Source organism: Protopterus annectens, chromosome 3.part0 (genome assembly GCF_019279795.1).
Source record: "Protopterus annectens isolate FY-2018-M chromosome 3.part0, PAN1.0, whole genome shotgun sequence".
NCBI classification, from domain to species: Eukaryota; Metazoa; Chordata; order Ceratodontiformes; family Protopteridae; genus Protopterus; species Protopterus annectens.
The window spans coordinates 736,337,610-736,358,483 of NC_056731.1; the positions used below are offsets into that span (position 1 = coordinate 736,337,610).

At 37.7% G+C, this 20,874-nt stretch overlaps 1 protein-coding gene across 1 annotated transcript in view; it reads right to left on the reverse strand.

Annotated features, from left to right (window-relative positions):
* Positions 1-10,997, reverse strand: part of DPY19L1 (dpy-19 like C-mannosyltransferase 1) — a 2,139,210-nt gene extending 2,128,213 nt beyond the window's left edge. Inside the window, exon 1 of the mRNA XM_044065091.1 lies at positions 10,737-10,997. Coding sequence (XP_043921026.1) covers positions 10,737-10,851 — 115 coding nt within the window. The 5' untranslated portion in view covers positions 10,852-10,997. The remainder of the gene's footprint in view (positions 1-10,736) is intronic.
* Positions 10,998-20,874: the final 9,877 nt, after the last annotated feature.

Sequence of the window (20,874 nt, forward strand, 5' to 3'; positions counted from 1 at the left end):
TGCAAGTGCTTGTGGATGAGGTTTATAGTAAGGCTAGGGGAAGGAATAGATTTTATATTGTGCATGTGTGTTCATGTAGGATATGACATTAGTTTAGCTTTATCACAATTACAGCTACTGTTGCAAGTCAGTGTCACCATAACACTGAACAAGAACAGAATTCTAAAATAAATAGTTTGAGAAAAGGACAACTGAATGGCAGGGATCAGCTATTCTTCTCATAATGAAATCAAAGTTAATCTATTGACAACCCATTAATCAACAGAGCAAGTGGGTTTCCAATTTCATGCCTTAGTGCTAATCTCCGACTCACAGAGCAGTAACTACTATTGATCAAGTCTTCTTTGCCTTCGTCCATTTATCTAATAATCTCATTTTAATCTCCAGTTAGTTTCTCACCATCTTTAGAAGTGATTCCAAAGTACTCACTTTCGACTTTGGATCTTACTTAATTTAGTGGATTATTTTCTAGTTTCGGCAGGCCTTAGGTCATTTATAATACTTATTATCCTCTTGTACCCATGGGGCTTCCTGAGCTTTCCATTTCTGGGGTATTGTTTTTTTGGGAAGGGAAGAGTACTAGGCTCACCAACTCTTTCAGGTGAAGTGGGTTATGCAGCTCTGTGATCCACTTCAATAGAAAATGATCTTTGCTTGGCTGCCACTGGTGTTCAAGTAGTGTCTCAACCATGTTCAGGAGAGCTCCCTTAATTTGTGCCAACATTGGATGAAGAATGGAAAGGCTGTTGGCCCAGATGACATACCAATGGAAGCATGGAGGTGCTTAGGAGAAATGGCAGTGGAATTTCTAACTAGATTGTTTAATGAAATTTTGGAAAGTCAGAGGATGCCTGAGGAGTGGAGAAAAAGTGTTTTGGTACCTATCTTTAAGAATAAGGGTGATGTGAAGAGCTGCAGTAACTACAGAGGGATAAAACTGATTAGTCACAGCTTGAAGTTATGGGAAAGATTAGTGGAAGCAAGGTAAAGAAGGGAGGTGATGATTAGTGATCAGCAGTATGGTTTCATGCCAGGAAAGAGCACTACAGATGCAATGTTTGCTTTGAGAGTGTTGTTGGAGAAATACAGAGAAGGTCAGAAGGAGTTGCATTGTGTCTTTGCAGACTTGGAGAAAGGTTCATAGGTTCATACTAGGCTATCTGCCCTAGGGCATTTATAAGCCTAGCCAGAATGTGTTTGGCTTTCGCCACCCACTTTAAATTTATTTTGCTATGCCCTTTTTCGAGGTTAGTATACTGTGCCTCTGTCTAACAGTGACACAGAAATGATACTCGGGGTAAACCTATGATCTCCCATCCACTCATCAAGATTCCTCTTGAAGAGAGTCAATGAGGGACTCTGCCTAACCTGGACTGGGATTTTATTCCAGAGTGAAGGGAGCCTCTGGGTTATGAATCTGTCCCTCCAGCATGTCCTATTTATTTCAGTGCTGAGGTTCAAGTCTCTCGAGCCAGAGCTCGATGGGATTTGGATTTTCTGAGGTGCAGCATGTCCATTAATTCCGGGTTGGACATGGCTTTATACGCCAGGCACAGATCGCCTCTGAACAGGCGGTATGCCACTGAGTAGAGCTGGAGTTTCTTTAACTGGGCAGCATATGGCATCTGTTTGAGCCCTTTGATCCTCTTGGTGAGGTACTTTTGGGGTCTTTCCAGTTGCTGCAGGTGTCTGGTAAGGTACATCCCAAAAGGGGCATTGTACTCAATTATGGGCCTGATGAGGGATGAGTAAAGAGGCACAATGACGTCCCCTGATCTAGATGTGAATCCCTTCATGATTAGGTGGGCTATATAAAATGTTTTTCTAACCACTTTGGCCACGTGGTTGTCAAATGAGAGATTGCTATCAACTTGGGTCCCCAGGTCCGTAATTACTTCTTCTGTACTTAATGGATTACCACCTATGTGGTAATTTGTGGGCACCTTGTTTTTGCCAAAGGGGATATGACAGGGTGCCTAGAGAAGAGTTGTGGTATTGTATGAGGAAGTCGGGAGTGGCAGAGAAGTATGTAAGAGTGGTACAGGATATGTACGAGGGTAGTGTGACAGTGGTGAAGACTGCAGTGGGAGTGACAGATCCGTTTAAGGTAGAGGTGGGATTACATCAAGGATCAGCTCTGAGTCCTTTCTTATTTGCAGTGGTGATGGACAGGTTGACAGATGAGATCAGACAGGAGGCCCCGTGGACTATGATGTTTGCAGATGACATTGTGATCTGTAGTGAGAGTAGGAATCAGGTTGAGGAGACTCTGGAGAGGTGGAGATGTGCTCTAGAGAGCAGAGGAATGAAGGTCAGCAGGGCTAAGACAGAATATATGTGTGTAAATGAGAGGGAGGGTAGAGGAATGGTGAGGATGCAGGGAGTAGAGTTGGTAAAGGTGGACGAGTTTAAGTACTTGGGATCAACAGTTCAGAGTAATGGTGAATGTGGAAGAGAGGTGAAGAAGAGAGTACAGGCAGGGTGGAATGGGTGGAGAAGAGTGTCAGGAGTGATTTGTGACAGACGGGTACCAGTAAGAGTGAAAGGGAAGGTCTACAAGAGGGTAGTGAGACCAGCTATGTTATATGGGTTGGAGTCAGTGGCATTGACAAAAAGGCAGGAGTCCGAGCTGGATGTGGCAGAGTTAAAGATGTTAAGATTTGCACTCACTGTGACTAGGATGGATAGGATTAGGAATCAGTATATTAGAGGGTCAGCTCATGTTGGACAGTTTGGAGACAAAGCAAGAGAAACGAGATTGCGTTGGTTTGGACATGTGCTGAGGAGGGATGATGGGTATATTGGGAAAAAGATGCTAAGGATGGAGCTGCCAGGTAAGAGGAATAGAGGAAGGCCTAAGATAAGGTTTATGGACGTGGTGAGAGAGGACATGCAGGCGGTTGGTGTGACAGAGCAAGATGCAGAGGATAGGAAGAAATGGAAAGAGATGATCCGCTGTGGCGACCCCTAACGGGAAAAGCCGAAAGAGAATGATGATGATTGGACATTCGCTTGTGAGCCTTGATAAGTGTTTCTAATCAAGTGTACCAAGACCGCCCACAAGTATTCCCAATGTACCCATTCAAATGCCTTTTCATCATTCAAGCTGATTAATATTAATGGAGTGCCCTGCCTTTCTGCTTCCAGTCGTATCATAAACATTTTCAGATTATCAAATGTTTGCCTCCCCATTCCAAACTTACATTGATCAAAGTTTTATTAATCTTGGTAGCACACTATCTAATCTGCATGCCTAATATCACTATAAAATCCCTGTAGTCATGGGTCAATGTAGAAGTGGGAAGATAGAATTTTGTGTTAATGGGCTCCTTCCCTTAAGAATCAAAGAGATTACTGCAGCCTTCCAAGTGCATTAACTTAGCCCATCTTGTACAACTCCATTAAATATGGTACACCATATCTAAAGTAACTTATCCATTTCTTTTTTCAAAATTTTTACTGGTTTACCATCTGTGCCTGGAGATTTTCTTATACCTTGTCTCTATAAATATTTGTTTAATTTCTTGTAAAATACCTTGGTGAAAACATACCCTGTGTTCTAAGATCTTTTTCAGATTGATTCTACTAACTTTGGGGGGAATTACAGACATTTACTAGAGTGACTCTATTACCTTGCCAAACCCTCATAAAAGTGAGAATCTCCCCTTTGGGTTTGAAACATGATTCTCAGTTGCTGTGCGTGTATTCTTGTCAGAGTGGTAACTTCCCTCTTTCTCACACTCAGGAACTCTGCTTTGTAACCATCCCTAAAATCTTTTTTTTTTTTTTTTTAATACACCTCTGATGCAGAATAAGTGGGTTTCCTGCACAAACATTATCTGTGGATGTCAGACTCAGATATGCTAAAATCTTTCCTACCTTGTGGGGATCTGTGAGACCACTAACATTCTAACACAAAGTTAATACTCGCCAGTCTATTAACTCATGTATACCTTATGCTAACACTGTGCCATACTCCCCCATGCTATGTTTGTTAAACTTAGTTGAGCCCTTGATAAGCAGCCTTCTTAAAAACAGTGTACTAAGAACATGTCTGTCACATGAATCAAGAAACTGTACAAAATGTAAGTAACTATGCAGAGTAAACCAACAAGTGATGCTTTAATCAATGAAATATGAGCACTTGTGCTCTATAATGCCACAGTGCTGCTACACCAGCAAATTGAAATTACCCGTGTAGAACTTCTATGCCCCCCTCCCCACAAGAAGCCTTCGCCACTGCAATGGAATATATAAGCAAAAAAAGAACTGCATTTAAAATCTCTAGCATCTCCAGCAACCATCCAAATAGGTTAAACAAGACAAAGTTTACCATCAATCTTGTTAAGCTAAAAGGGTCCTTCCTTAGTGGCCAGCTTAAATTCAGGCATACTCATTCTCTCATTTCTGCCACGTAACAGTAGAATAATCATTATCAGCAAAGATTCTTTTATCATCTATCTGCAGGAGATTAAAGAGCAAATGTTGATAAAACTTTAAAAGAAGAGTAAAACGTCTGGCGAATCTTTGTGATTGCGAAAAAGGAATGAAGCCTGCATGTGCCCTGTCTATTAATATAGAGTGTCCAGGGATTTTCATCCAGGCACACAGCTGTCATCTGATAATCTGAAGACCACCTTTTCCTTCCCTCCCTTCTGGTATATTGGTCAATCTTATATCGTCCCTTCTGCTCAATCTTTAAAAACTGTTATATTTTTCTCTTAATACTTCCTATATCACTTCCATTTCAGTTACTCTTCCCTTAGTCATCTGGTCATTCTTCTGCAAAGCCATAATCTCATCTTAGTGTTTAGACAGTAACTCTTCCACAGTTTCAATGTGTTTGTCATTGGATATTATGTACTTTTTCAGGCTGTCACTAAGTTTCACAAGCTCAGAATACATTTTGCCCATTTTTTCTAACTGTGCCATTTATCAATCATTCTCAACACATAAATTCTGGCTGATGATTTTGAAAGGTCTTTGCAGCTGAGAAGTATCTGATGAGACAGACAGAGAACCCCTTTTTGATTCAAAACAGACCTTCCAGGTGCAATCTTTTTCTTAGATGGCAGGATTTAGTATCATGAAAAACTTCCAATGTTAAACCCAATAATTACCACTGCATTGCATTTAGTTTGGGACTCCCAAGACGGAGAGTTAAAAATCCATTTACACACAGGCAGGCTCTGTACTGGAAGTCCTCCAAATGTTTTGGTACCAAGAATGCACTTACTTTAGCCACATGCACTGGATTTCCATTCTTTTAACATCTCCAGCACCAGAGAAAGAGTGCTTTTGACAAATTTCCCCAACTACTTCATTCTGTCAACAAACTGACAATTCAACAGTGACATGAACCTACATACAGATATTTATAGATAGATGTAATAAAATAAAATTAGTGCTTTGAACCATGGACACTAATGTCCAATCAAAACACAAATCCAAAACAAAACAGTTCCACAGAGAGAACATATAAAGTATGGTTAAAGTATTCAGTAAAGCTTTCACTGTAATCATGGCAAACACAAACCCAGTTTAACACTCAACTTCATCAGTGCTAACCACTCCTATCTAAGAAACTTAAATGGATTCAGATGTATCACATGATCAAAAGAAGACAAATCAAGTCTGGATCATTAAATCTATCAACATAAAAGTTATACAACTATACAACTAAAGTATTTCTATAAACAAAACTTTGGATAAAAAAGTGTAATGAAACATCACCTTCAAAACATTATTTTGTTGTACCCAATGTGTCCAGTCAAATGGGGTAACATCAACAATTAAATAAAAATATATCTGGTTTAGCAGTACTGACTCCCTCTAGTTTCCAGCAGTGGAATAAACTTACAGCACAACACTAGTGATAACACTAGTGATACCTTCCAGTCCAAACAATGAGATAACAGTCCATCTAATATCACCTATGGAGTGCTTTTTTAGCCTAAATAACTACTACATCTTTTGTATAACAACATAAAATATTTAAGATATTCATTCATGCCAATATGAAAAAGAGGCAACAACATAATAACCCATTTCTTCTCTTTGTTATCCAATAAACTGGACAAATAAGTGCTATGCCTCAGGGCACGTGGAATAACAAATGACAGTAAATGTAGCCATAGGTTGTACCAAAGGATGCTTATACAAAGCGCCACTAGTCTTCTTGCATTGGATGTCACTTAAGTGGAATGGAATCCTTTCTCAAACAGACGTAGTGGCTTGGCCAATATAAAAGGAACAAGAAGCTCACTGTACTAAAGAGACTTCCCTATGAACTGGTCAAACCACTAATGCACTGATATCAAAAGGCCCTTTGAATTAGTTGTGGAAAAATGTGTGGCATTTAGCATATATTTACAATGCGCACATCCAAAACACTTTCAGCTTCTTTAAATTACCCTCTCCTTTGGAACAAATGGGTTGTTCTTTTGCTTAAAACACTTGAAATACGATGATAAATTCACTGCTTGTCTGAATGAATTTCCTACAGCAATAAATATAAAACTTCATTTTTCAACAAAACGTTACAATATTTATCAATGATCTATTTACTATGAAATCTATTCACACCAAAAGTAGCAGCAGACCTGACTGTCCTCTCCATGCATTATTAAAGATTTTAAAGTATGCCCTGTGTTATTACATTTCTGAATTTCACACCGTTAAGGATTTAAAATCTTTTTTGTAGACCACAGAATTTAAAACTGTTGTTTCACGGGAAACCTGGAGGAGATAGTTTAAGATGTAGTTCCCTTTATAGTTTACCCTTTTTCATCCACCCTATCACCCCATGGTTAAAAAAATAAGATTTAGTATTAAAGGGACTTGCATTTCAGTGGTGATAATATGCTGAAACATTATGGACATAACTTGGACACGCCTTAGAGAGTCCTTTGGTAATAACACAAGCTGACTAAGGGGGTGAAGTGGTAATCTGAAAAAAATATTATATGATAATGAAGATTTTATCTTAACTCCTGACTCCTGTTTTTTTTTCTTGTAAATTACCAAGCTACTTTACATCTCAAGGAAGAGGCTGACCCTTTTCTGACCTACTTGATCCAACAAAATGTTAGCTTATTAGCAATAAAGATGAACTGATGGCTAACAGACCATGTCACACAGTTATTTTACATTTTACCCATGATGCACAAAACCAGGCATAAATCCATGATGTCCCACAGTCCCTGGGAAGGGGTCCCTTACTGAATCCATTTTAGCATTTTAGAGGAACATTTGAGACCACTACTATCATCACTGGTTATTTTGAGGATAAAGAACACTGATGATTTTATACAATTATTGGCAGATGTCAATTTTGAAGAGAAGGAACACGTCTGACATTAGATATCAGCCTTGGGGCAAGCTTGAAGCCCTTAAATATTGGCTTGACATATCTGGCCCATACACTTTTGCATTCAGGGATTTGATTTTACAACTAAAAGAAATGGCTGTGACACATAAGTCATTTTACTCTTACAAGGCGTGTTACATATATTTAAAAAGTAAGGCTATGGGGGCTGTGTTTGCCCCTTTGTATACAGAACTTTTTTATTGGTTATTTTGAAGTGAAATATGTTTATGACAGACTCAATAACGCCTAATTAAGCATGATGAATATGTGGTGAAGATATCTTAACAACTGTTAGTTGATATGGAATGGGGATCCCTATGATTTGGAAAGGTTTTGGGGGCACAACAGTTTGGCATTAGTTTCAGCTTAAGAGATGAACTCACTACTATCGATTTTTGGATGCAGACATTACCAAACCTCTGAATGGCACTGTTAGCACCACTATTTTTGAAAATCATTTTCTGAAAACAGCTTTCTAACACTAGATAACGGTCACCCAAAACACAGTATTCAGAATCCCTGGGTGTGTGGTAATATCTGTATCATGCACACCCTGAAGTAGCTTACTGCATGTATAAAGTGGGCATCTGTATTTGTTGTAGTTTGAATTTTACATTTTAATAGGTTATATCTGGCAAACATAAGTTTTACAGTACATTCTGATGTTAACTAATTAATAGCTGTACAGAGTTAAATATTTTAACTGTGTGGAATGCTAGCTTGAAATTTTCAGAGTAGCCATTTAAGGGACTCTTCTGTTGAACTGTTGTGTACTACTACACACTCTAGTTTATAAATATATACTAGCATTACACAATACCTCAGTGGAGTTCTGGCATGTGAATGAACCCAACTGAGGAGATTTGCATATATCACAATCACAATGCTTCATTAACACGTATTCTGTTTTTCAAGTAACACAGCCTCAAAAATATTCAGAACAGTAATCCATGTTAGTAGCAATGACATGAAATGAAAGACAATGCAAACAATAACTTCTCCCCAGTAAATTATTTTGGTGGCAACTCCAACAGCTGAAAGATGATGAAAGCTGTAATGTTCCCCCTTATTATTTTGAAGTTGATTTAGCTGAGGATATACTTAATGCACTCTTAAAAATATACACAGAAATTATAATTTTTGTATCAACTAAGAACAGAAAATGTTTGTCTAAGCAGTACTGCTCCCCCACTCCAATCACAGTGCTGATTTAGCCAATGATATACTTGCTGCTCTTTATTTAATTGGGTTTATACAGGAATTTTTGTATGTGTTTTAGTTGTATTGTTACCAAGATGCCTGCATACACAAAATACAATAGGTACTGAGCAATTAGCAAATAAATCAAGAAAGATATAGTTATGTGAACAGGCACTGTGATTTTGGAGACATGTTGGACAAAATATACCTAAATTATATAGAATATATCCAAGTATTCAAGTATTAACAAAACAAAGTGGACAAGAAATGTATGTACTCCAAATGTGGGAAGGCAGCAGTAACTGAGAAGGTATATATTTATTTATTTATTTTATTTTACATTTGTTAACCGGGGGTGTCTGACTGAGCCGAAAAAAGGTTTTTTTTTTTCAGCCCGGGGAGAAAAGCTCCAAAAGAGAAAAGCTATGAAAAATAGGGCACAGTATGCAGTGATAGACTTTAATTGCATCATTAATATAAACAATGCACTGCCACACAGACCAATGCTAATAGAACAGATATGCTGCAGAAGGACTGACAAAAATGCTGCAACACTCATCCCTGTGGCAACATATTAACTGAAACGCACAACACAGTATAAGATGCTTGGATCAGTTAAAAATGCAGTTCTGACAAACAGTGCAAAAATCATCTATCTGTGAGGACTAGAATGTATCATATTCAATGCTAACTCACTGGGAAAGGCAGGAAGATAAACTATAAAGTGGGTCATATACTATTTTGTCAGTACACTCAAAAGAAGCAAGCAAATTGCCTAAACCAAATAATATTCTGGTACCGCAACATAAAAATACACAAACTCTGACAGGAGGGATGCATTAGTCAGTGCCTTCAGTATAACATTAAAAAGGTATTTTTGACATTTCTAAAATGTTCTGAATGGGCTAGGAATCTTTCAAAAGAAAAAAGTGTAATAACAGTGCTACAATTTACACACAGATGCAAAGAATGGGGGGGGGCATAAAGAAATACCTGCAGTACAACATAAAGTACTTAAACCTTTTTACATTGTTCAGGATTAGGGTTGCCACCTTTTCAAATGGTCATAGTGGGACATTTTCAGGACACACATCAGATTTACAGGCTGAGAAACCCACGGTCAGTACAAGGGATAGAACTTTCCTTTTTTTTGCCTACATATAAGCTTATTCTTGTATCAGTTTAGTTGCTTATCCTGTTTCTTGTAACATGTAGGTATTTTAGATACAGAAAGAAATATTGTATGCAACTATTACATTACACATGGGACATAATTATGTCCTACAATCTCAGGACATTTGCCACGTTTAATATTTTTGGTCAGGACACACCCGCCCAAAGAGGGACTGTCCGTGGCAAAGTGGGACAGGTGGTAACCCTCTTTCAGGAATTGAACAGCTAAAATAAAAGCATACTTTACTCAGGTTCAGCTTTTATAGAAAATAAAATAGTGTAATACTTAACTCCCAACATGCAAACTTTTGTTTTTAAAGAAGACAGTACAGGGGAATGTGGAAGCTGTAGACACCTCTCCAGATACAAGAGACGTAGTAATCAAAACAGACTACCTATAGCATTGCTGCATTGATCATGATCACACAGATCTGTCCATTAAATCTGAAAAAGATCAGACCCTTTCTGCATACCTTAATACATCATAAGTAGGTGCTGAACTTTGGTTTAGAAAAAGAGTTGATAATAAAAACAGAACTAATTTCCTCCAAGATACGGGGGAAAATTTTTCAAAGAAAGAACAGTCTACACAAAAAAGCATGGGAAAAAGGCAAGGTAGCTACGTAAAGCATTCTTGTCTATTTACAAAAATCTGCGTATTCTGCAACAATATGATAATTAACATACACCAACACTGCTCACTGCAGAATCTTTGTATACAAACAGCTGTGGTCATATTATTCCATCACGTTCACAGACTAGACATTCTGAATACCTGCAGCACAAAAAAATGTTTTATAAAGATTCACAGTGTAAATGCAAAATAAAATGAGCACAAGAGCTCTTTTAATCGGCTACATAGTGGATTAACATCGCTAAAACTAGTCATTTTGGAGAACATTACTCTATAAAAGGGTTTTCCTGTTTCAATTAACTACTCTGAATATTATAGTCGGCACGCAATAGGTTAAAAAGCATCCAGACATCTACTTGCCTAAAAAGAGAATGGTCCCAAGCCGGATACTATAGCCCGTAGGAACTGCTATAGACAACTTCACATTGTGCTGCTCAACCGTTACCGGTTGCTTGGTTCTTCCTTTGGCAGGCATTTATTAGTCCACTATAATGCTGTACCAGGGTGGAAATCTATGGAAAAGATAAAGTTCTGATAATTTATTTCACTCTATGATTTAACACATCAGTATAGCTTTTCTCTCCATAGAGCTTAAAAGTATGCACCCTTCTACACTTCCTGTTCCTGTTCTCCACAGAAGTCAGAAAAAAATAGAGCAGCTACTGGCTGTCATAGCAACCACGAAACTTCCGTTATAAGACATCGCTCACTGAGCTTGAGGCCTGGACGGGTTTTTGTTTGAGCAGACAACTGGTACTGAAGCTGTTCTTTTTACTGCAAAGCATTATGCATTGCCATTCAGTTGAGCTCTCAAAACCCTTTCTACTGTCAAAAGAAAGTGATTTATACAGTATCAAGTGACACGAATTCAGTCAACAATCAATATAAGTTCTAATGCGTTTGCTTATACTGTGCTGTACAGTAGCAGTGTTAGATGTTAGATATTAACTTATTTATGAATGAAACTAAGTGAGCGATCATTAAGAATGCTTATTTAGGCCGACTGCGGTCAAAGTGTTGCATTAAAGAGAGGCACTACAACCGCAGTGAAAGCGCCGTATAGTGTAAAATGCATCATTTTCAGGTGCAGCAATCTGCGTTTTTTCCTAAACATTTTGTTCAGACAATATACTGGACGAGCTAAAGAGAAAACTGCAGCGCAAGCACTTTGTAATATGTTAGTGAAATTGCCTTTCTCAACAAATAGCAATACAAACGTACTAATAATATTTAAGCGGCTTGGGAAGATAACTTCGACTTTATTTATCATCCTAATGGCTAGTTTTCATTAGACCATACCTGCTAACTGTTACGGGGAATGAATAACCATATTGGGTAAGAGCTTTGATACACATGTAAAGAAACCTGGTTTGACAGTGCAGGGCTTCGGTATAATCCAGGATTTGATTCATTCATTTTCCTTTTACCTGCCTGGGCAGAAGTCTCAACTTCTTAGTTTAAGAATTCTGGACAAACTGAAAAAACAATGGTGTGACAAAAGCAGGGACGCATCGCAGAATGTTTAGATTTTTGCCTCAAAATTTCGGTGTGTTCATAAAATTTTTGGTTTTCTGACAAATCACTGGGATGATTTGAGAAATGAAATTAATAAAAAAAAGTCATACATTTGAGTTTCAGACTTCATATCTTTTAGAAGATACATTTTTATATTATTCTAGCAAGTTTATAAGAGCAATACTTAAAATCTGTCCCTATTTTGGGGGCATTTTGTACTCACAAACTGTTAGTGCTACTCCCCCCCCCCACCTACACACACAAACACACACACACACACACACACACACACACACACACGACACACCTATCACTTACAAATGGACCCATGACCCATCTCTCAAAATGCTCCCCCAAGTACTTAACAAATGTAAGTAACATTTCAGCCGATTCCCTTAAAACTATTAAAATATTGTTTTAGAAAAAAATTTGTTTTGGATTGGCAATATTGCATTTGTTGTAAAAGCCATTCATTTTAGACAGTTGTAGTGATGCTTAGAAAAAAAATACTCAGTAGAGTACAAAGAGTATGCCTGCCTATACCCTTGGTGTCAGGCTTTGTCCAGATTTCTTGGGCTAAGACTAGAGGTTGCGAGATATGCAGGGAGAATCTATTTATAAGTACTGTGTTATGGAAATTAAATTAGAAAGTTGATAAAACAAGTACCACATGCATTTTCTGAAGAACAAGGGATGTGAAACTGTGAAGGTCTGACAGCATTATTGCCTGACCATAATCCTCCGTGTTTTACCCCTGGTAATCAAAGTTTTAATTGGAGATAGAGCAAAATTATGAGGCAAAATTAGAGATGTATTGCACAATCGGGGACAGTTCAGAGACATCTACGTTGAATCTGAGCAAATCGGTTACATACAGTACACCAAGATCTCACTCTGGAAAGGGAGTCCTGTCCAGTTGGATTTCCTGTTAACTAATAAAATAAAAAAGTATCCGCTGTGAGCAGATACTTTTTGCGTTTGCTGCTAGATTTACGGGGGCCTTTGAGAGGTGATGATTTTTTTATCACCATGGATATTTGCTCACTTTTCACAGTGATTCCTAACCAGGAAGGAGTGAAGCTGATGGAAAAAAGTATTAGCCAACAGTGGGTATGGTACGAAGCACAGATTTGTTTTGTCTATTGTTAGAAACAATATTAGAGAACAATTTGTTTATGTTCAATGGTAGGTATTATTGGCAACACACAGGGGTAGCTGTGGAGACACCCTGTGCGAATAGTTACACCAACAGTGTACTAGCACAAAGGGAAAGTGATTCAGTGTTATATAACAATGAGTATGCCCCTTACACAAAGTATTACAAGAGGTTTGTGGATGACATCTTTCTCCGGTGGAAGGGCACAGAGGACACCTTTGAGAAGTTTGTAGGTTATCCGCATAGCACTGCCAGTTATTTGGGTTTCACCACACAGATTTCTTCTGTTGGCATTAGCTTCCATCCTGGATGTTAAAACTGAGAGCGGGAAGTTCAACCAGATCATTACAAGTAGATATATGATGGACACCTATAGGTATTACATTTTGCATAGAAATAGTCACCACCCCCAGCATCTATTCAGGAACATTATTGGGGGCAAGGCATTAGGGTTTCAAGACTGCATAACAACACAGCTGGTTTTGAAGCAGCTTTGAATGATATGAATGGTGAATTGAGAGAAAAAGGATATACGGACCATAAGACTGACACGGAATTGAATAAGATGAAACATCTAAGGGAAGGGTCAGCTAGACCATATTTTTCAGATATTAAATGCATGCAGAAAATGAATGGTCAAGGTAGTGACTATACCCCATGTGCTTCGCTGTGCCTGTATTTCTCAAACAATGTGGCATCTATCTGTGAGATTATAAAACTAAATTGGTACATTTTAATGTCAGATAGTGATTTCCAAGGTCTCATTGGCAAAGAACCGAGATTTACCTTTAAAAATAAAATAATCTCAACCTGGTCTGTGATATCAGCAAGGCTTGTTGGCAGGACAGAATTGTGTCCCAGAGACTCCCCAATCTGTGGAATAGATTCCCTTTCCACGTCAAGCAGAGTACCTCTTTACCCCTTTTTAAGCGCAATCTGGATAACTGGATGGGAAATAGAAAATACATCCCTGGGATTCCACCTGTGTCCCTGCTGGACAGGGACATCAGGTGCTGATTTGTCTATGCATGGGCTAAACTCTTGGCTAGGCTTATAAGGGCCTCAGGGCCAATAGCCTAGTAACGTCCTATGATTCCTATGATCGTCAAGTGCCTGTTATGCTATGGGCCAACCAAGAATTTTTATTTCAACTCCAGTAAGGGTACATTTGGGTGTGAAAGCTGCAATTTTTGCAGTTTTATTAATAAGAGTAGTAGCTTTAGGCATCCTACTACAGGTAACATTTATGAGTTTCATGTTTCAGCCAAATGACAGACAAAAAAATTAGGTTATTTAGCTCAATGTGATGTTTGCCAAAGTTTTTATATTGGCAAGACAAATAGAACATTGATGGAGAGGGTGAGAGAGCATGTTAGATGTATTAGACAGATAGATGAGAAAAACCCTTTAGCTAAATACATTTTAGATATTAGTAACAAACACATTTTTAATTTCATGGTGGTTGAAATTATATCAGAAGACCTAAGGCTAGGTGATATTTCCAATAAAACAGAGACAAGGGAGTTGTATTGGATCCTGCAACTACAGGCAGATAAATGTAAAGGACTAAATGGAAAGGTCTCTTTAAGGCCAACTCTCAAAGCTAGAGGGCTGTTCATGTGAGGTGAATGTATATTGATTAGAGTGTACAAGACTTGTAAGCTTTTAATCAATTGGTAAATTTTAAGTATACCTAGAGAATACATTCTAATTGTTTGTATATTATTCTGTGGTCTGAAAAGTTGACATAGTCAATGAAAGCACTAACCTTTTTTGTGTTTCATTAATTTATTAAACGTGTGGTTTTTATCTCTGCTGAATTACAGTGGTGTTTATGCTTGTTTGTTTGACATGTATCTGTCTATCTATATGTGATCTATAACATATATTTATTTTCTCATGTATTATTGAAAGTCTTGAGTCCTTTAGTTTGCAATATGTTGTGGCTTAAAACATTTTATTCATTTATTTATTTAGTGTTTCCTAACTTGCATATCTATTCATGTCTTTAGGATGTGTGCAGAATATATGATCAAGATTTCTTTGTTATATATGTGATATAGATGAACCTTATCCCTAGCTAATTTGTATAAGCACAATTTTATATGTATAAATGTGATAGGGTGGCTGTGGTGGTGCAGTGGTTAGTGTTGCTGCCTCATAGTAAGAGGTTCTCTGGTTCGATCCTCGGCTGGGGTGCCTTCTGTGTGGAATCTGCATGTCCTCCTTGTGGTTGCGTGGATTTCCTCCAACATCCCAAAGACATACTGTAGGTGGATTGGACACTCTAAATTGGCCCTAGGCATGAGTGCATGCATATGTGTGCCTTCTGTGGAAGGTTGGGCACCAGGCTGGCAACTCGACACTGTAAAACTCCACTGCCAATCATGAGCGGACAGGTGATCCACTGTGGCAACCCTAATCAGGAAAAGCAAAACAAAGAAGAAGTGTGGTAGGTGGAACCCCCAAAAGATATTTTTAATTGTAATTTTATTTATTTGTTAAAGTAGTAACTGATCCTCTGACCCTTTTCTTTCATGGCTCAGGCCACAAAAGTAAGGGTAAATACAATGTATATAGGATCATAGGATCATTGGAAGTTAGTAGGCTATTGGCCCTGAGGCCCTTATAAGCCTAGTCAAGTGTTTAGCTCATGTTTAGACAAGTCAACACCCAAAGCCCCTGTCCAGCAGGGACACAGGTAGAATCCCATGGGTGCATTTTCTGTTTCCTATCCAATTGTCCAGGTTGTGCTCAAAATGGGATAATGAGGTACTCTGCTTGACGTCAAGAAGGAGTCTGTTCCACAGATGGAGGAGACTCTGGGACACAAATCTGTCCTGACAACAAGTCCTATTGATGTCACAGACCAGGTTGAGGTTGCACGTGCAGGTTACTCGAGTGGAGCCTGACTTGTGGATATGCAGCAGTCCCATCAAGGCGGGGTCTGAGATTGCTTTGTATGCCAGACACAGGTCACCCCTGAGGAGTCTGTATGAAACTGAGAAGATGGACAGAGCTTTTAGCCTATTTGTGTAGGATGGATGTTTGATATGTATATACATACTCTGATTTCCTCACACCTTACAAAATTATACTGACCGGCTACTCTAAACTGCCTATATAGATAGAAAGAGAGAAAGAGAGAATGGCCAATCAGTATATTTTGGGAGGCAAAAGTCCAAGGTGCCCAAAGAAGCAGGAAACAAGCACTTTTAAAACACGATTTATTGCATGAAACCACAGCACATAGAAATCCCAATACACATTAATGTTTCTGAAATCTCAGCCTATACGTTTTCGTTTGATTTACTTCATCATATGTGGACTGGAAAAAAAAAAAGACTCCTTTTATACATGTTTCAATAAAACCCTTAATTGATTAATTTAAAACCACTCCCCAGTTAAATCAATATACAAGCCTACAATGAACATTTCAAATTAAAAAAAAAACATTAAAAATGTTGTCATCTTGAACAAAAAAATAATCAAAGAACATAGTTGTGCATACTACTACTCCATATAAATTCATAAAAAAATAGATATAATTCTTAAATATAACTAAAACTTACTGACCTAAACAACGCTGTTAACAAGCTTAAATAAAATTATTGTGTTAAAGCTCTCTCTGGTGGCCTTTTAAGACATTGCACTTATAAAAGGGAAAGGAGAAATAATAATAATAAAACATCTTTTACGTGTACATAGTAAAAGGCAATGCTAATACCAACTTATGAACTTGTTTTGTTAAATTGTTCACAAAATCTAATGTGAAGGATGAATTATGTATAAAAAGTGTCTAAAAATATATATGTATTTAGTATAAATGTGAAAAATATTGTTTGTTCGACCCCTTCAAACTAAGGCACTTATAAAATACACAATTGTACTAATATATACGTAGAAGTCGTATGTTTAAGTAAGATCAACCAAGAAGAAAGGATTTATAGCTTAGCTGCTCTTATTTTTAACAAGGGAACTATGGAGATACTTTCATTTAAGCCGGTGGGGTATTCGCTTGCAAGGTGACTTGCCACTATAGTTCCCTGTATTTAATCCTTTCTTCCTGTAAACCTCCCCTTGTGTCTTTTTTAATATTTTCTAAGACAAAGAACAGATATTGAGCATTAATACATTCTAATATGTGTTTATACAATGCATTGGTCTCTTTTTTGGACTGTATGTCATAACAATATTCGCATATGCTCCTTTTCAACTTTTGTTCTGTTTTTCCTACATAGAACGCCTGACAATCCTGACACACTGCCAAATATACCAGTCCATAAGACTCACAATTAGTAAATTAATTCCCCATCAACCATGTATTCCTACTTTGTAAAAATACCTTTTCTTGATTAATTATATAGGTACACTGTGGACAATGTCCATATTTGTAGGTACCATTCCTTTTCATATTTTGTTTTTTCTGTTCGGGGCTGTATTCCAATATATTTTACAGACTAAAGAAGTTTTTATAAACTATTTTTGAGCTGGTTCTTCGATATCCTATCTAAGTCAGTAAGAGAAGTAAGTTTAACCCATTCTGTTTCTACCACCTTTCTTAGCATTTCTGCAGTTGCATTATATTCCACAACAAGTGCTTTACCAAAATCTTCCTCATTCTTTTCAGGGTTGTTACCATTTTCATCAACACTAACTCCAAAAATAGGCTTGAATTTGTTAAGTCTCCCTTCACAAACTTCACCTTTCACTTGTGATATTAAGCATTCTGAGTAGTTCCTATTCCTAAACATATTTGCCAGGACATCCATTTCTTTTATAAAATCTTCATTGTTCGAAGTCATCCTGCTTGATCTAATCAGCTGTCCCTTGACTATGTTCTTCTTGTAATGTTTAGGATGAGCACTGTTATAATGCAAGTATGAATTTGTAATTGTGTCTTTTCTATATATTTTTGAACTAAATTTGTTTTTGTCCTTCATAATCTTTATATCTAAATATTGGAGTTTTTCCTGACTGACTCTGTAGGTAAACTCTAAAAATGAGGTACTACTATTTAAAAAAATTCATACAATCTTGGATCTACTCCTTAGGTGCTACCCATAAAATACAGATATCATCCAAAAACCTTTTGTAACCCAACCAGCAATCTCTGTATTTTGACCTTAATATCACACTTTCTTCCCACTTTACTAAAACTAAATTAGCATAAGTGGGGGCACAGGCAGCCCCCATTGCCACACCTTTCACAAATGTTGAAAAGGAGACTATACGAACATTGTTATAACATATAGACCAAAAAGGAGACCAATGCATTGTATAAACACAAATTAGAATGTATTAATGCTCAATATATGTTCTCTGTCTTAGAAAATATTAAAAAAGACACTAGGGGAGGTTTTGTAGACTGTCCTCTCATTGAACTGTTTGGCCTCTACAGCTCTATTATTTCATCTAAGACATCTTCTCTGTCTTAGGTAGCCATTCCTATTTACTTAAAGAAAATAACAAAACTTAGAGACAACTTGTAGAAAATAATATAATAATAACTGCTACTCCTTTTAGCTTTTACTTCTCCTTCATGGTGCTCAGCACAAGCTGATAGGTTCATGCTGCTCATCAATGGCTGGCTTGCTTTGCTGTCTCCTCCCCCATCCCCAGCTAATGAAATATGTACTTCCGCGGTGGTGCAGCAGTAGCGTTGTTGCCTCACAGCAAGAGGTTCTCCCATTCGATTCTCAGCTGGAGTGCGGGGAGTGCCTTCTGTGTGGAGTCTGCATGTCCTCCCCGCGGTTGGGTGGGCATTCGAAAGACATGCGTAAATAGGCGTGCCTTCGTTGAAGGTTGAACATCGAGCTGGCACCTCGGCGTTTGTCAAAATCTACTGCCAATCATTAGCGGACCGGAGTTCCGCTGTGGCGACCCCTAACCAGGAAAAGCCGAAAGACAACAACAACCCCTGTAATAACAGCCCAAAATTAATTTCACACTAAACTAACTTGTTGATGTCTGTTGGTGACAGTTTTCACACTTAACTTTTGCATTACTTTACTAGCTGTATTCACCATTAGTTTCATTCTAGGTGATGTTATCAAACGACTTGTCAAAAATTACTATAAAGGTTTAACAACTCTTAGCCAACTTCATAACACAGAGGGATAAAGCCCTGATTATTTCACAGGTGATCCTCCTTTAACTAGTTGGCTTAAGTACCTGTAGGAACTTTCCAGGGCTGATGGGAGTAAGCAGTCGCTGCCAGCTCACCCATCCTGGCGGAGTGAGGTGGTTCCGATTCACCACATATGTAGCCAGGTTTTCACCCAGTGGATTTCCAGGCTGGCTGAGCTTAAACTACCATAGTGCAATCATATTAAGTAGCTGAGTGGAAACTAGGACATAGAGGAACATATCCACTTGTGATATAGAGATTATGGGCTTGGAGGAGCCATGAGGAGGACAGATGCTTCCATGAAGAGAGGGTAGGCCACCAACCCAACTACCAGGAAGCTGGCCTTTCCCTGCCATCTGACTTTGCCTGTAAATAGAGGGCTGGTATTTCCTGGGCTGGAACAAATTGGCTGCAGGGCTTTTACATAGCCCAGGAATACCCAGCTCTACATTCCACCAGAATGAATGGGCCATGGATGAAGGTAGAAATGCCACTGGTCCTGGGGGGAGCAAAAGCATTAGCACCTCTGCATCTACATCACAACTCATTTCTTGATGTTATTTGGATTGGATTGTATGGTGACTAACTCTTACTAATAAAGCTGTCTGGTGCACACTGTCACATCTTTGCATAAGAATCTGCCTTCTTAATAAATTAGTTTTTGTAAAACTTGCTATTAAAAAGGTAAAATACCTTCTATACCTACCCTTACTCATTTTCTTTGGAGATATTCAGTTGAACCCTGGATCTCTATGCATGCCCTTGTAAGCTCTAAATCCTCTCAGACACAACTTTCTTAAACTTTTAAACACAAATTACCAACAAGGTATAAACATTTGTAAATGTAAATATTGATAGTCTCAGTAAGACATAGACTACATTAGAAATATGGACAACATAATAAATACCAAAAGTTTTGGCAGACACTGACATTTTGGTTAAAAGATTAATTCATCCTTTCTATTACATTATATTATGTAATAACTATGAGTCACATTTTTAACAAGATTCTCCTTTGCTGAACACCTAAAAATAAGTAAGATTGTACAACACCACACTTCCATAGTATAAACATCTAATAGTAAGACCTTTAAAAACATGAACAGTGTTACAATGGTGCTTAAACCATGGTGCTGTCTGACATCAATAACACAATCATCATTCACTTCTCCTAGCTACTTCACATGCATAATACAATACTGAATCTTTACCAGGTGCATCATTTGTGTATGACACAACTCATTCATTTAAATGTCTTACTTCTGTACTCTAGCTAGCAGGTAGTCCAATGCCTAGTTTGCTGTTTTTAAAGGGCCAAATACTGAAACTTCACTGGTCTCCTCAGTCACCAATCAATACATTTCTTCATTTTAGTTGGCATAATTAATTACATGTAGAATCTATATGATAACTCTCCCACAATTTGCACCATTTGCAGAATGTCATATGCTTATATATGTGTGTATCTATATATATATTTATATATATATGTATGTGTGTGTGTGTGTGTGTGTGTGTGTGTGTGTGTGTGTGTGTGTGTGCATATATAAGTGTGTGTGTGTGTTTGTATATATATATATATATATATATATATATATATATATATATATATATATATGTGTGTGTGTATATATATATATATATATATATATATATATATATATATATATATATATATATGGGTTTCTAATGATTTA